The sequence below is a fragment of the Orcinus orca genome, chromosome 6 (assembly GCF_937001465.1).
Source record: "Orcinus orca chromosome 6, mOrcOrc1.1, whole genome shotgun sequence".
Classification (NCBI taxonomy): Eukaryota; Metazoa; Chordata; class Mammalia; order Artiodactyla; family Delphinidae; genus Orcinus; species Orcinus orca.
In genome coordinates this window covers 117,213,843-117,229,996 of record NC_064564.1, presented here as the reverse complement: position 1 = coordinate 117,229,996, position 16,154 = coordinate 117,213,843, and the positions used below count along the sequence as shown (strand labels likewise).

Below are 16,154 nucleotides of genomic sequence, written 5' to 3'. Positions count from 1 at the left end.
GCCTGCTGGAGAAGAACTGTGAGAAAGAAGGCAGTGGGCACCAGCCCCACCATCTCCCGCAGCCAGCTGGAGCCCCAGGTCCTTTTCAGAGGCCAGGACAGCTCAGGAGTTCCCCCTCTGAAAGGGCAGCCCCGCTTCCCAGGCCCTGGGCCCCCGCAGGCGGGTGGGTGGCAGCGCCGGGTACGCAGTGTCCCTGGCACGGCAGGCAGCCTCCTCACCACAAGAGCCCGTTTGTCCTGCCTCCCCTGGCCCTGAAGCCCTGACTGACCAGGCCCCGCTGGGCACAGGGGCCTGACTGTGGGCTCAGCCCCCTCCCCCACCCCAGCCTCAGTAGGCCTGGCTGGGCTTCGGGAAGGGGCTTTCCAGGCCGGGCCTAACCACGGCAGAGCGAGCTCTGCTTACCCGACGAGCAGAGACCCGTTCCCGAAGAATTGTTACTGAGCTGGGGACTCACGAAGGAGAAAAAAACCCCAGGTGGAACCAGAGCTGAATCGACTGCCCACCTCCCCCCGACCGACATCCCCAGGCAGGCTGGCTTCTGGGAGCCTCCAGGCTCCTGTTTTCCAGAAAACCTGGCTTCCCCATTGCTCCTGCCCGGGCATGCCCCCCACCTGTGCTCCCAGCCCCACTCTCTGGAAAGCGTTTTGATGGCAGATTGGCAGACTGGGCCTCGCCCTTCCTCTTTGCCATTCCTCAGGCTCCTCTCTAGCCTCACCACCTCCTCCAGGAAGCTTTCCTGGTCATCTTCCCAGATGGAGCTCATTGGCCCCAAACCCTGAATATTTTCGAGTCCAGGAACTTAGAAGCCGGAGGGACCACCTGGACCACGGAGTATTTGTTGAGAGCCCACGGTGTGCCAGGAAATGTTCCAGGGGTCGATACGTCAGGGAACAGTGTCCCTGCTATCGAGGAGCTTAGACCCGTTCCAATAAGAGAGGGAAGAACTGAAAAGATGCTTAGAACACAGTGGCCTTTGCACTCCTGTGATGGTGTGCGTGTGCACGTGTGAGTGACACAGTCATCCATCTGCCCATCGGCAGTGTGAGAACCCACCACGGGCCGGCCCTCATTCCAGGTACTTGGGTCTGAGGGCGAACGGGGCAGATTGAGCTTATAGCCCAACTGAGTGGTGAGACACGAACCAATCCCACAGTAGATGATTGTTTTTGTTGTTGTTGTTGTTTTTGTTTTTGCAGTACGCGGGCCTCTCACTGCTGTGGCCGCTCCCGTTGCGGAGCACAGGCTCCGGACGCGCAGGCTCAGCGGCCATGGCTCACGGGCCCAGCCGCTCCGCGGCATGTGGGATCCTCCCGGACCGGGGCACGAAGCCGCGTCCCCTGCATCGGCAGGCAGACTCTCAACCACTGCGCCACCAGGGAAGCCCTGGATGATTGTTTTATTAACATTTGATTAGTGGTACTTTCTCAGCTCGTCCACCTTATTTAAAATTGCAGCTCTCCAATCCCATTACTCTATTCTATTTTTTTCTTCTCTAGCATGCTTGCCTTCAAACAAGTATTTAACTTATTATACTGCAGGACCAGAAGCTGATCTTTATCTGTTTCATTCCCTGGTATATTCCCAGCACTTGAGCAGGGCCTGGCATCTAGTACCTGCTCAGTTAATCAGTTGTGGTCTGAGTGTGCTGCTGTAGTTGGGCCCCCGGGGCCACTCTGGTCTGCAGATGGTGCAGGCTGAAAACCCCATTACCAGTCCCTCAGGGATGCAAGATAAACTGAAATTGCTTAGAGATTTTTATGGCAATTGGATGTTGCCGCGACATTTCAATTGCATTTTACGACAGTGTCAGTCAGTCCTGATTTGGGGATTAAAAAGGAAAACCACTGATTCTTCCCCACAGAGTGTCCTAGGCTACTTGAGGATAAGGTTTTTTGAACATGTGGCCTATGCCAGGCCCCATCCTAAGTGCTTCCACCCGATATTGCATTTAACCCATGTGAGCTTTTGGAAGCAGAGGTCATCCCCATGTGTGGCTTCGGACCAGGCTCAGCGCGGGGTGGGGAGAAAGTCACTTGCCAGCTCCCCCAGCCAGTGAGTGGCAGGCTCTGGGTTTGAGCCCAGAGTCCGTCTACCTGGAGCCCCAGCTCGTGGCTGCCACTCTAATCCATGGAGTTGGATGTTGAGCTCCTTGCCGAGCTGGACGCAGGTGCAGGCCCGAAGGGGCGGGGAACTGTCCTCGGCTGCCACGGGAGGGGGCCGCTGGCACCCTTGGCCCGGCTAGATCCTGCTGGCACAAAGCCATGGGGAGCAGCTGGGGCAGGGCCCGGATTCTCAGATCCTCGGCAAACTGTGTGACTCAGCGGGCTGGTTAAAGGGGCCGACGGGTGGACAGCCCGAGCAGGGGAGCCCTGTGGCCAGTGAATCAGTAGTCAGAGCAGCTGGCCGCTGGGTTACTGTCCTGCCTGGGGCGGGGCCAAGCCTCAGCTCTCAAAACAAGCACAGCCCCTCTGTCTTTCTCCCTCCCAGCTCCCCTGGCAGATGCTCCCTGTGGCTCTGCCGTTCCCAGGGGTCCCCACGTCTCCCCAGCCTGGAAGAGGGGACAAAGCCTCCCGGTTCGGGCATGTGGCCTTCCACAAGTCACTCTGAGGCTCAGGCCCCCGATGGCCTTCGTGTAAAGAGGGACCCCCCTGCCCATGGAAGGGCACCTCGAGGATAGACTCTCCCTCGGCTCTTATGAAAAGCTGGGAGCAGCTTGGGAACAACAGCCCCAAAGCCAGACTGCTGTGTGGCTTTGGGTGAGTTCAGTGCCGTCTCTGAGCTCTGTCCCCAAGCTCTCCTGCAAAACTGCCTCACACATTGTGACGATTAAATGATATCCACACTGGCATATCAGTGAACAGCAGAAATACTAGGGAGGTCGTTGACTCCGGTTTAGGCATGGAGTTGGGGGTGGGGGAGGTGAACAGGGAAATGGATGTCAGAATCTCAAGCTGGGCCTCGTACAGCGGACAGACCACCCACCCTGCTGACGGGGACCCAGCAGCCCCAAACCTGCCCGTGCTGCCAGGAACAAATCCACTTTAACCCAGTGCACAGTGGAGGACAGCAAGCTGCCCTGGGGACCGGACAGGCCCAGGCATATACCTGGGGTTGGCACTGACCATCTGTGCAGCCGCGGGCAAGTTGCTTGCCCTCTCTGGGCCTCGGTTTTCTGTTTTACAGCAGAGGTAGTCGCCGTGGCTTCATCTGTTTCAAAAATGCTGGGTGGAAAGGTGTTTTGTCTCATCAGTAGCCGCTTCTGCCTGCAAGGCTTCTATTTGCCTTGGGTGAACCCCCCCCGGACCTAAGCCCCTCTCCCAGCTTGTGGGGCTGGGCCACTGGTGCTCACGGCTGTGGCATCACCCCTACCTAGCAGAGCCAGGCTGGTGGTGACTGTGTTGAGAGACCTGATGATGGGCCTCAGGTTCCCAGAAATGAGAGGGAGGAGAACCGGGCTGACCCCACCCCCAGCAGGACCCCAAGTCAGGTCAGGAGGCTGCAGGAAACAGGAACGAAAGCTTGGCCCCAGGCCTCTCCCGCCTGCTTCCTGGACAGGATGTTGTGCTGAGTAAACAGCTTGAATTGGAGTCACCACTCTGGCTCTGAGTCATAGCTCCTAGCGACAGCCACGCAGTGTTTATAAACAGTGTGCTTCCCACCCACCAGGGCCTGCCCCCACTCCCCGCCCCCGGAGTCTGACGAGGGTGAGAGGACCCCACATGCCGGAGGCAGCAGGCTCCCCTGGAATGCCTCCCCCGCCCAAAGGGCTTGATTCGGGGCGCACGTCTGTGCGTACACGTGTGTCCCCGAGTGGGGTTTTGCTACGTCTGGGCTCGTGTGTGGCTGACGAGGTGCCTTATCCCGGGGCTACCTGCATCGTGGGCAGAGTGCCATTTTCAGGTCACGTGACTTTGGTGTCCTGGGACAGGCGTGGAAGCCGGGGTAGCATCTCAGGGCTGGTGTGCATGTTCCCTGAGGCCACGCCCACCTAGAGCTCCGTGCACAGTACAGGGGCACAGGAATGGAGGTGGAGAAGTGGCGGGGGTGGGGGGGGTTTGCAGGTGGAGCGCCCCTAACTGGTCCCAGCCTCAGAGCCCTGGCTCTCCGTGGCCGGTCTCCGTTCCAGGCCGTGACAGTGATGGTGTGGGCCATGTGGTGACACAAGGCCGGCAAGGAACAAAGGCGCCTCTGCTCTGCCCTACACGGGTGGGAGGAGGGGTGGATGGGCCCCGCCTCTCCCCCCCTCGCCCCTCCTCCTCAGGGCTCCTGCCTTTCTTGCCTGCAGCTGGTCCTGTCCTACCTCCTGGCTGTGACTCAGGCCCTCGGCCTTCCCAGAGCTCAGGGCCCACTGCTCGGGTCCAGCCCTGCCCGGGCCTGGCCTGGCTCACAAAGGAATGGCCCAAATGTCTCTGAGGCCAGGCTGACCTGTGCGGGGGCCTAGGGTCATTGGAGAAGAGCCCAGGGAGCCTTGTCTGGTGCTCAGGAGCTCCGGGAGGGAGACGTGCCACCCGGCACGGATCCTGGTACCCGGGAAGCCCTCAATAAATGCCTGTCAAATCAAAGGCATTAACACACAGACACACCTAACTGGGCAGCCTGGCTCCCTATTGGCTCCTGTGACCCCACCCCTGCTTCTTCTAAAGGCGTCTTGAAGCTCTCCGCCACCCCCAGGAATGTCCTCACTGTTGGAAAGGCTTTCCCATCCCATCGCCCACCCGCTCATCCCTGCCACAGCGCTGGGCCCAGGGACCAGGAGGCCATGGCTCGGGGAAGGCCCTCCCCCATTTCATCCAATGCCCCCAAGGCTAGGGAGAGCTCGCTGGTCCACTTCCAGGGCAGCCAAACCGCATCGAGGGGTGCCCGAGGTCACATGGCCAGTCAGCTGGCAACACAGGGGGAGAGAGGCCAAGGGTGGGGTCTGCCCAGGCCCCACAGGGCTGTCTCCCTCCTCAGAACTCTACTGCCCCCTGCCTCACCCATGTCCTGCTGGAGCCTGCACGGGGCTTCTCCCCAACAAGATTGAGCATCTGGGGGAGCCCTGCCATGCCAGCCTGTCCTCGAGAAAGTGGACCAGAGTGTGTCTGCCAGCCCTCTTGGCCTCCCCTCTGCCGGACCAGGGTGACAACAAACATTTCCAAGTTATCCACTGGGATCCGGTTGCAGGGCTGCATGCTGAGCACCCAACAGACCTCACACAGCCATCTGGAGCTTGCTCTTGGAGGTGGAGCCAGGCCACAGTACCCCTGGTGCAGGGGCAACTCCGCCAACATTCACTGAGTGTACGTTACACGCCAGGCCCATGTCCGTGGGACACGATCAGAGTGCAGGTCCCCCCAGTTCCAGCCACGAACCAGGCCTGTGCTGAGTTCTTGTTGAATCCTGCAGCATCCTTGTGCCCATTTTACAGATGAGGAAACTGAGGCCACTAAGTCGCTGGCCCAGAGTCCCAGAGCTGCTAATAGAGAGCCCAGTCTCCCAAACCCACCAGTTTCCCAAAGGTCCAGATTGAGAGCCACCACGCACAGAAGGGCTAAGGTGGCTGGGGAGAAGAAGCAGGAGGTGCCTGAGTGGAGGTGAGCATGGGGTGAGTCAGGGCCGAGTGAGTGGGAGGGGGCTGGGGGCAGGGAGGACTTTGGATTCTTCTGTGGGCTGGACAGAAGCCTTTGGAGGGATTTTAGTGCCAGGGAAACATGCTGCGCTCTGGGTGCAGACATGAGGTGGGCGCCTGCAGGCAGGAAGACGGCTGCCTCAAGGTCTACCTGGAACCCCTCCCACTCAGCCCCCCAACCTCCAGATGCCCACCCACATCCCCGAGAGAAGCCCCACCCTAGGGGCTCCTGTGTCCCGGGAATCCTTTCTTCCATGAAAGAAATTCTCCTGCCCCCGAGGTGGGGGGCGAGGATTTGAATTTGAAAACCTCTGTACACTGCCACCCCCTCCTATAATGGATCAGGAAACTGAGGCTCAGAGAGAAGAGGAACCTGCAAGTCCCAAAGGGAGGCAGTACCAGGCGGGGGCAGGAACCAGGTCTCGGTTCCGCGGCTCTGAGCTGCCTGCTCTCGGGTCGCCTGCGCCCCACAAAGCCACCGGAAGAGGATGTGAAACACTTGCTCAGAGAGGCAGAGCAAGTGCTGGCGGGGCTTGGCGTCAGGGCGGCATGCTGGGCCCCGGCCACCCCGCCAGGGCCCCGGGGCCTGATGTGCCTGTGGGCTGGCTCCGGACCCCCTGTCCACCCCCTTCTCCTCTCGGCCTCCGCGATCCTGCGTGCCCAGCCGGCTGCCCACCAGGGTCCGAGGAGGGTAAGGAAGCAGCCCTTGGCCTCTGGGTCACCCTGGCATCTCCGGGTCTGGGCATCTGGGCTGTGGATGCCGACGAAGGGAGGGTATGTGGGCTCTGCAGAGGTGCACACAGACAGGACCCGGATTCTCCCTGTGATATCTTGGGCAAGTCCTTGCTCCCCGGGGCCTCAGTTTTTCCATTTGTCAGATGTGTGGGTTGGGCTCCTCCCATGGCATACAATGTCTGGTTTGCAGCAAAATGGGAAAAATGGAGACAAGGTCGTGAGTTTTCCTTAAAGCCAAATGTATTCATTTAACAATGATCCATTTTTCTGATCGTATGCCCTCCTTGTTACTTTTGGTGGGGTCTTTTCTGAAACGATGGTAATGATAGTGGTGATAGTGGTAATGATAGTGGTGGCATTTTTTTTTTTTTTTAACTACCCTACTTGGCAAAATAAACGGTTGCCAACCCTAGTTGGTCCCCGTAGTTTAAAATTAAATCCCATGTCTGGGTGCCAGGGGTGGAGGAGCTCCGAGGGCTGAGTGGCGGGGAAGGCTTCTGGAATTAGATGGTGGCTTAGAGAAAGCGGGGTCTCCTGCGCACCCTCCACGGGGCCTGGCAGGGCTCACACCTGCCTGGGGGCCCCACTGGCCAAGCTGCTTTGACCTCCGTGACATGTACTCGCCACCTTTTCTGACTCTGGGTGGTGATTTCCCCCCAGGCAGGGGGAATGGGGACAGGGCCTCAGGGTGCTGGGGGACACAGCTGGGCCCACCCTAAGACAGCAGGTCTGAGCTGCAGCTACTGGCCCGGCTCGGGACACAGCCCGGTCCACCCACCCTTGGCTGCCTCTCAGCCTGGTAAGAGTGGGAATTCCTGGCCCTGTTTATCACGGGAACAGGTATGACAGCCACGCGGGTGACACCAGGCCTAGGCACTCGGGCGCCCGACTCCACTGGGGCCGGCAGATGGGCAGACAGACTGGCAGAGGCCCTCTCTGGGAGCCCACCCCCGGCCTGGCTCCCACCCCGTGATGGCCCAGGAAGCCAGGCCTGCCGAGCCCAGAGGCAGGAAGGGTTGGGTGTTCCTCGCCTGTGTCTCTGGGGTGACCACCAGACGGAGGGCCGTCGCCCGCCGTGCTGCTCTCCAAAGCCCCACACCTTGGCCGAAGACACCTCTGCCGGCACCGGCCACCGAGGTGAGTTTCCCGGGCAATCGGTGCCTCTGCTGAGAGACTGGCTAGGCCGCGGCCAGGGCCCTTGACGTCCTCCCCTCCCGTCAGAACTGGTGGAAGAAGTTTGGCTGGAAGCTGCCCGGGGAGGCTCCATCTCCCATTCTGGGTGTGAAAGAGGCGGCGGGGGGGTGGTGGGGGTGGCGGTTACCCTGGTACCCGTGTCTGCCCACCTGGCCGGCCTGTCTACCTGCTCCCTGCCCAGGCGGGTTAGGGTGGCTGCGGCTTGTCCTAGCGGCTCCGCGAGTTCATATGATGCGTCTCAGATTACAAAGAGCTCTTGTGCATTGTTTCATCCTCTTTCCTGAGAGCCGAGTGGTGGTGGTATTACTACTACTATTATTATTGTTATTATCCCCTCTTACTGATGGAGAAACTGAGGCTAGGAAGGTGCATAGCAGGGACTTGAACACAAACCTAGGCTCTACGTTTTAAGAGTTTCCCAAACCTACAGGCCCGCTCCTTGGTCGTGTGTGCCCAGCGCTCCGCCGGCGTGGTCCCTGCGAAGGACGGGACCCCTCCCTTTCTGACCTTCCCCTCCGTGATTCTCGTGTTTCAGGCTCAGTTTCCACGTGTTTGTGTCCCTTCTGTTTCTCTTCCTCTCTCCTCCCCTGCACTCCCACCTCGGGCTCGTCACACGTTGGATTGGTGGCCTTTGGGGACATCAGGGACCCCTCAGGGTGCTGGGCCCTGAGCGCTCTGGGAGTGGAGGACAGTCATCAGAGTGGCTCCTGGTCTCACTCTGTGGCCCTGGATCACACGTGTGCCCCTCCGACTGTCCCCCTTAGCGTCCCAAGAGTTAGAGTCAGGGCCACGCACACCCACCTCCAGGGGAGGAAGGGAGGCTGCACAGCGAGCTCATAGCTCATCTGGAATGCCGGGCATCCTCGTCCTGAGCCACTTCCACGGCTCCGGGCATTGATTCATCTTGTTCTGGTCACCCTGGGACTGCAACGCCCTGTGAGGTCAGAGATTTGGGGCGATGACGATGTCAAACCCCTCCACCCAGGATGGTCTCCTAGATGTTTGGAAGCTTCACTTCCCACCTCCTGACCATTTCTGAGCTTGGCCTCCAGCCTGTGAGGCCGAAGAGGAGGAGGCGGTCCCTGGAAGTTCCCAGGGACCAGCGGCAGAGGAGGTGGGGCTAAGCTGGGCCCACTCGCTGTGCCAACAGTTCCCACGCTCAGCCCAGGTGCATCACCTCCTGCCAAGGTGTGTGCTCACCCGCCCACAGAGGGCTACCCCAGGACTCAGGCTGCCAGGAATGGTGACATCAGGTCAGGGGAATGACCGAGGAGCCTGGCCAGGCCACACCCCTTCCATGACCTCCCCAGGCTCTAAATATAGACCAGAAAAGACAGACAGACCTGGTGACCTCCACCTGCCCAGTGAGAGGTGAAAGGTTTTCCACAAAGGCCTGGTCCGAGTCCGGGTACCTGTTCCTCATTGGGCCACCAGCTCCCTCCATCACCTTGGCCGAGCCCAGGCTGGAGGAGGTGATGACCAAGGCCCTTGTCATCTGGACATTTCCTTGAATGAGTTCTCGCTCTGAGCCACCGTGTGCTTGCCGGGCTTCCCCAGAGTTGCACCCTGGGCCCCAACCCCATTTTCTGGGACCCTGTGCTGGGCAAAGTGATGGGTGGGAAGTGGGAAGCATGGGCTAGGCAGAGAAGGGCTGGCTCGAGGCTCTGAGAACCGCAGCTGTTCTGTGTGAGCCTCACTGGGCGTGGTGAGAGAGGACCCCAGAGATGCAAGCTGGGGTGCACCAAGCAGTTGGTCTTTTGTCTGAGGGCTAGGGGCTGGGGGGCTTTGAAGGGTCAAGACCCCTCCGGTTGCTGTGCATCAGGGGACCAATGATCAGACGACAGCGGGTAGGAAAAGGGGCCCCAGAGGTTTGGCCTGAGACACCTTTCCCTTAAACCGGAGGTGGCTACTCAGGGGCCTCTGAGCCAGGGAGTGATGGGAAGCCCAGTGGGGTCTGGGGCAAACCCACAAGCAGATGGCCCGGCTGGAGAGGACAGCTGCCTGTCAGCTCCCACCCGGCCTCCTGTTGCGTGGGAACACAGACCCGGTGCGGCTGGGTTGTCCAAAGTGACAGGAGCAGCCAGAAATGTGGATTTTTATATGAAGTCACCTGACCTTTTACTGTTGGCTCAAAAATTGAAAAACACTTTGCAAGCCAAGCAAAACACACGTGGGCTGGATTTGGCCCGGTTCTCTTCCCAGCTGTCAGCTAGAGACCTGTCTTTTGAGCTTCCCGTGCGAGGAGCGTCCTGCCTACAGCAACGGTCTGTATGGCGATGTCGTCCAGGGCTCCTTGTGACGCCCAGGGAAGGACAGATCCACTCTCCGGGGAAAGGCTGTACAGTGCTTTGTACTCGCTCTCCCTCCCAGCAGACTCTCCAAGGGCCCAGGTTAGCATAGACTCGATTTCAGGCTTGCCTGAGGTCCCTGGGTTTGCCTCCAGCCCCATCTGAGCTGCATGATTCAGTTTCCCAGCTGCCCACTGCCTTGGGCCCCTTGTGTTGTAAGGATGCTCTGAGTGCCCCTTGGGTGTGGAGCGAGGAGCCTGGGAAATGGTGAAGGTGGGGGCGTGGTCACTGCGCTGGCCCCGGGTCCGGAGGTTGCTCCCCTCCCTCCAGGGCTACTGGGAGCCTCAGCAGCATTAGGGGACAAGTCTCAAACTGTGTTCTTTTTCTTTTCTAACTTCTATTACGGAAAATTCCAAAAAGACACAAAAGTGGAGAAAATGGCATAAAGGCACGCAGCGCTCGTGATCACCAAGTGCGGGGCCGCTCGTGCTGCGTCTTCTTCTCTTACCGGCCCCATGTCCTGCCCACCTTCCCCACAGCAAACGATATTGACACAAATCCCAGGCACATCATTCCATCCATCTATCTATCTATCTATCTATCTATATATTTTTTTTTGCAATACGCGGGCCTCTCACTGTTGTGGCCTCTCCCATTGCGGAGCACAGGCTCTGGACGTGCAAGCCCAGCGGCCATGGCTCACGGGCCCAGCCGCTCTGCGGCATTTGGGATCCTCCCGGACCGGGACACGAACCCGTGTCCCCTGCATCGGCAGGTGGACTCTCAACCACTGCGCCACCAGAGAAGCCCCATCCATCAATATTTAATACGTTACTCTAATAGTAACCAAAATCCTGTGAGCACACCCGAAAAATGATGTCTATCATCTGGCTATCATCAGATATCCAGTAGTGTTCAAATAATCCCAATTGTTCCTCAGGGTTTTCTTTCTTTTTTTTTTTTTAAAAAAAAAAACAGTTGCCCTGTTCAAATCACAATCCAGAATCCGCACGTTGCATTTGGTCGTATGTCCCACCTTTATTTTATTTATTTTTTAAAATATTTATTTATTTATTTTGGCCGCGCCGGGTCTTAGTCGTGACACGCGGGCTTCTTAGTTGCGGCATGCATGCAGGGTCTCGTTCCTCGACCAGGGATCGAACCCGGGCCCCCTGCATTGGGAGCTCGGAGTCTTACCCACTGGACCACCAGGGAAGTCCCTGTCCCACCTTTATTTTAATCTGCAGTTTCCCCTTTGTGTTTTCCCCTGAAATGTATTTGTTGAAACTGGATGGTTTGTCCTGTGAAGATTCCCAGAGTCTGGAATTTGTGGGGTGCATCCTTATATGTGTTTAACATGTTCTGTGCCCTGTCATTCCCCCAAAAGTTTGTTCCGTGCAGAGGCCTGGTTGGATTCAGGTTAGGTTTTTGGCAAGGGCACTTCGTGGGTGGCTCTGTGTTCATCCATCAGGTGGCACCTACGTCCTGGCCCCCTCTCTTTTGCCCTTGGGAAGAGATCTACCCCACAGCTTTGGGGGAGGATCGTGAGGGGACGTGCTTGAGGGCCGGGGAGGGGGGCCTCCGTGAACTGCAGTCCCTGGTGAGGAGCTTTACCTGTGCTGTCTTCCCTTTGCTAACCAGGAGAAAACTGTGCCTTGGAGATCGGGTGACTCTTCGGGGGCCGAGGGCTGAGGGGTGGGTGGCATTGGCAGGGAGGGAGGGTCACACAGTAAGAAAGGGGTGGAGCTGGACTTTAAGCCCAGGTATCTCAGTGCCAGCACCTGGCTTCTGTGCTACCTGCCCCTCTGGGAACTAAGGGTGTGCGCGTATGTGTGCGCGCATGTTCACGCAGCTGGAGCAGCAAACAAGCTTGCCAGGACCCAGGAGGGGAGCCCCAAAGTGGGGGGAACAAGGCGGGGAGGGGGACAGGCACCAACCAGACAGACACCAACCAGAGGGAACCCCCTCCATCGCCCCCTGCATGCAAATGATGTCCAGGTAGTCGGATGGGAGGCAGCCAGGCCGACTGTGTTGGTGTGTTGCGTCCTGATGGAACTCCCCAGTCCTCACCTCCCCAGCCTGCTTGGGCCCCCCTAACCCCGGCCCCCTTGACCTTCAAGGTCAGAGAGGTAGTGACCTTGGTGCACTCAGGAGTCACTTGGCCTCCATGGGCCCCTTTCCCCAGCTGTAAAACGGGCACGAGCTTGCTTCCCAGGCCCCTCCCTGGGAGAAAGAGATAAAGGGAGCAGAGAAAAGAGATAAAGTGAGTACAGGCAGGTGCTGGGCTCTCCAGGCACTGAGAGCTTGGCCCCAGGAGGAGTGTGGGAAGAGAAGCTTCTAGCCCAAGGCCGTGTCCAGTGTCCAGGTCACCGCTGTCTTGGTCTTTGAAGACCTCATTCCTCTAAATATGTCCCACCCACCTCACCCTCCCCTGGGGCTTCCTCAACAGCCTCCTAGGGGTCTCCACCCCCAGCCAAATCTACCCATCTTGCTTTAAAAACGAAAACAACAAACAGAACCCAGCGTTTCTTATTATGTGTGTGTGATTACTAAAATATTTTAGAAAAATTAGCAAATTCTGAGAAGTAAAAAGAAAACAGTGTATAGCACTGCCCAGAAATAGCCACCATTCCTTTTGCAAAGTAGGTCCCTCTAGTCATATGCACGCGTGGAATGTCAGCTTCTAAAAGCATGCTCTGCCTCGTGGTTTTCTGACTTTACAGTTATAGCCGAGCATCTCCCTGTATCACTGTCCTACTGTGGTAGGTAATGGCACACGGGGTCCTGACAGTAAGTCTGCATAGGGTGTTTGAGTTGATTCCTTTGGTAGAGTTGTAATTGAGGTTTCCATAAACATCGTTGTACAGAAATCCATGCCCACATCTCTGAATGCTTCCTTAGGGTTAATTCCCAAGAGTAGGATTGTTGAATCAAAGCCATGAGCGTTTTTGTTTTTTTTTTTTCCAAATTTATTTTACTGAAGCAGAGTTGACTTATGTTGTGTTAATTTCTGATGTACGGCAAAGTGATTCAGTTATGCATATACACATTCTTTTTCATGGCATGAGCGTTTTTAATGCCTTTAATAGAAATCACCAAGTTGTTTTCCGTGCGTCTTTGTCAAGGCCTCGCCTTGTGCCTGATGGAGAACCATCCGGCAGGTGCTCAAGCTGCCCACATGGGCACGCAAGTGGGTGGGAGCTGCTGGGCCCCCACTGTCCATGGGTATCTGAGGCTTGGCACACAGTGGGTGCACGAGATATGCTTATGGAATGAGTAGTCTGGACCTGCCCTTTCATTTTACAGATGGGAAACTGAGGCCCAGTGGTATGGAACCAGTTCTGGGGAGGTTGGTGGCATTGCCGGGGCTGCTGACAGCAACTGCAGGCCTCTGTGAGGGCTGAGGGCTGAGGCCAGGGGCAGGCCTGGGCAGTGTGCTGGTGTGCGGGAGGGTCCCATTCATTCATCCGTCTACTTGCCTCCTCCCTGGCTTCTAGAAAGCGCAGCTGAGGCTCCCTAGCCCTGCTTCCTCCCCAGCCCTCAGCATCCTTACATCCACCCTGAAGGCTGCCCTGAGACCTTGAGCACTCAAGCCACCAGTGAGTGGCCCCAGGTGACCAGACCAGTGGCAGGTGCCCAGCTGGCATTTGTCTCTCGTGATCCCTCCTCACTCTTGAGTGCTGGCCCCACCTGGTGATGCCTGGTCTGGGCTCTCCCCCTTTCCCCCAACTGCCCCTCCTCTGCTGCCTCCCTTCTGCCTGTACCTCCTCAGGGTGGCCTTAGGGCTGAGACAGTGCAGGCAGAGGCCCCTTCCCCCCGCACCAAATACACACCCCAACCCTCATGACTTCCAAATGCACGTGTGCACTGAGGACCCGGTTCCAGGACGCGGGAGCACACAGCGAGGCACAGGCATCGGCAGAGTGAGTGCTATATATGTCAGTTACCCACTGTGATCCTCTCGGGTGACGAAACTAAGGCTCAGAGAGGTTAAGCAACTTGTCCGAGGCCACAGAGCTAGGGAGGGGCTTAACTGGAATTTATGGGAGGTGGAGACCCACTGCTTGGCCACACGTCGACACTTACACAAGTCACACAGCTACACAACCCGTGCGCTGCGCCCGCGCACGCACCCACACAAAGGGCCTAACCGTGGAACCCGCAGCCCCACGACACACGCCGCACGAGCACTCCCTAAGACACAAGCCGCCATCACTCCACCGGGGTTGCGCGCGCGCAGGCGTACACACTCCCCTCCGGCGTCTCTGGCCACTCCCTCTCCTGGCCCCGCCCCTCCACTCCGCAGGCCCCGCCTCCCGATCCCCGCCCCTGGCCAGCCGGCCCCGCCCCCGGCCTGACCTCAGCGGGGCCGGGCCGCGGGCTCAGAGCGCAGGCAGGGCCGAGCCGCGCGGGCCGCCGCCGCCGCCGACGCCGCCGCGCGCCGGGCCGGCCCCGCGCCCGCGCCGCCCCGGGTCCCGCGGCCCGGCCGGCCGCCCGCGCCGCTGCGAGCCGCCCATGGTGCAGCGCATGTGGGCCGAGGCGGCCGGGCCTGCGGGCGGCGCCGAGCCGCTGTTTCCGGGCTCCCGGCGGAGCCGCAGCGTGTGGGACGCCGTGCGCCTGGAGGTGGGCGGCCCCGACAGCTGCCCGGTGGTGCTGCACAGTTTCACACAGCTCGACCCCGACCTGCCGCGCCTGGAGGTGGGTGAGCCAGGCTGGCCCGGCGCTCGGCCGAGCGAGGAGTGGGTGGGGGCCCAGCGTCCTTAGCGGGTCACCCACCTCCAGTGGTGGTGGTCACCGCCCCCAGTCCGGAGGTTGCGGAGGGGGAGGGTCCTTCCGCAGAAATCCCCCTCCTTGCGCCAACCCCAAGGCAGCCAGGTGGGCGGAGGGGCTGCCGCCAGCCGGTCCAACAGTTTCGGGACCAGAACCGGGTCTTCGTGCCCCCCTCTATCCGTCCCAGTGCGTGACCTCACCGAGCCCAGGTGTGCCACTCCCGCGCCCCTGCAACCCAGGTAGACTTGCTCCCGCGGGCAGTCACTGTCTGTTTGCGTCTGTGCCTTTCCCTACAGCAGGGCTGGGCCGTATTTAGTCCCCGTGGCCAGGCCGGGGCCGGCTTAGGCAGTTTGGCTTCGAAATGCAGGTGGTGAACGAGTGATTAGGGCGGCAATCTTCTAGAATCCTCAGAGGCGGTTGGGAGCACAGTGGTCTTACAGACAGCCCCCCTTGGGGGCAGAAGTGGACTCCGATGTTCTGGGCTGCTCAAAGCGGGGGAGTGGGGAGACAGGCCTCCAATCTGTGGGGCCCGGTGTCCAGGCGGGGAGGTTGGGACAAGGGCCTCTCAGGTGGAGGGGTGACTCACTTCTTGATTAGAAAATGCGCCGACACCCTGAATCTGTAAGGATTTGGGAGGATTCAGAACGGGGGTGTGCCTATCATGCATGTGGTTGGGGGAACTAGGTGAGGGCTGGACTCCTGTCTCTAGTGTGCTCTGGGCAGCGGGGGACGGGGGAGGAGTTCCCCCCCACCCCTCCTACCTGACTGTGCAGCCAGGGTGGCAGAATCCAGGGTTGGGGCCTGGACAGAGGCCATTCCTGGGTCGGAGAGCTCAGCAGGGTTCCTGAGCCCCCGAGCTGGCGAGGGCCCCTTGGTATCCCTGCTTTGTCACTTTAGGCCCGGGTAAGTTGTAATTGCCAGCCTGGGTCTCGTGCCTCTGTGTGTCCCCAGTGCCTAGACGGGGCCGGGATGCATACTTACCCGAGGATAAAGCGCATCTCCCTGCCCAGAGTGGGGGGAAGGCAGGGGGTGGAGGGAGCTCTTGGTGGGAGAACCTCGGGCCGGGGAGACCCTTTATTGCTGAGCTTGGCCGGTGGCCCGGCCAGGCACACTCCCCGACCCTCATCCACCCACAGCTCTGGTCTTCATTAGTGGCTGGAGCGAGACCCCTGGGAGGGTGGGGGTGGGCGGCCTGACACCAGCCCAGCACTCATCTGACTTTCATTATGTCTGGCAGCTCCTCGGGCTTTGTGTGTTGGAGGGTCCGGCCTGCGTGCTCGCAGGGGTGGGCCGCTCAGCTGCTTCTCTCCCTCCCTCCTTCCCTCCCTCTGTCCGTCTGTATCCCTGAGGAACCGAGGGAGAGGCAGAGCTGAGCCCTACCCCTGCCCAAGGGTCTGCCTTGTCTCCCTCTCTCTCTCTTTCCGCCTCTCCCCCTCTCCCCCCTCCTCTTCCTCACTGGCCCCAGCACTGAGATCCAGGCCGTGGCTGCTGTTTAGAAATCAAAGGGGAAGCTTCTGGCTGGGGCAGGAAAACCAGGGTCCTGGCAGGAGAGGAGGCCA

At 59.4% G+C, this 16,154-nt stretch overlaps 2 protein-coding genes across 13 annotated transcripts in view; both read left to right on the top strand.

Annotated features, from left to right (window-relative positions):
- Positions 1 to 16,154, top strand: part of LOC125960274 (globoside alpha-1,3-N-acetylgalactosaminyltransferase 1) — a 144,270-nt gene that overhangs the window by 89,221 nt on the left and 38,895 nt on the right. The gene's annotated exons all lie outside the window — the stretch shown is intronic.
- The window catches only part of LOC125964908 (uncharacterized), a 30,330-nt gene that overhangs the window by 2,442 nt on the left and 11,734 nt on the right, over positions 1 to 16,154 (top strand). Inside the window, exons 4-5 of the mRNA XM_049711870.1 lie at positions 7,399 to 7,480; positions 14,132 to 14,523. Of these exons, the coding sequence (XP_049567827.1) occupies positions 7,399 to 7,480; positions 14,132 to 14,523 (474 nt within the window). The remainder of the gene's footprint in view (positions 1 to 7,398; positions 7,481 to 14,131; positions 14,524 to 16,154) is intronic.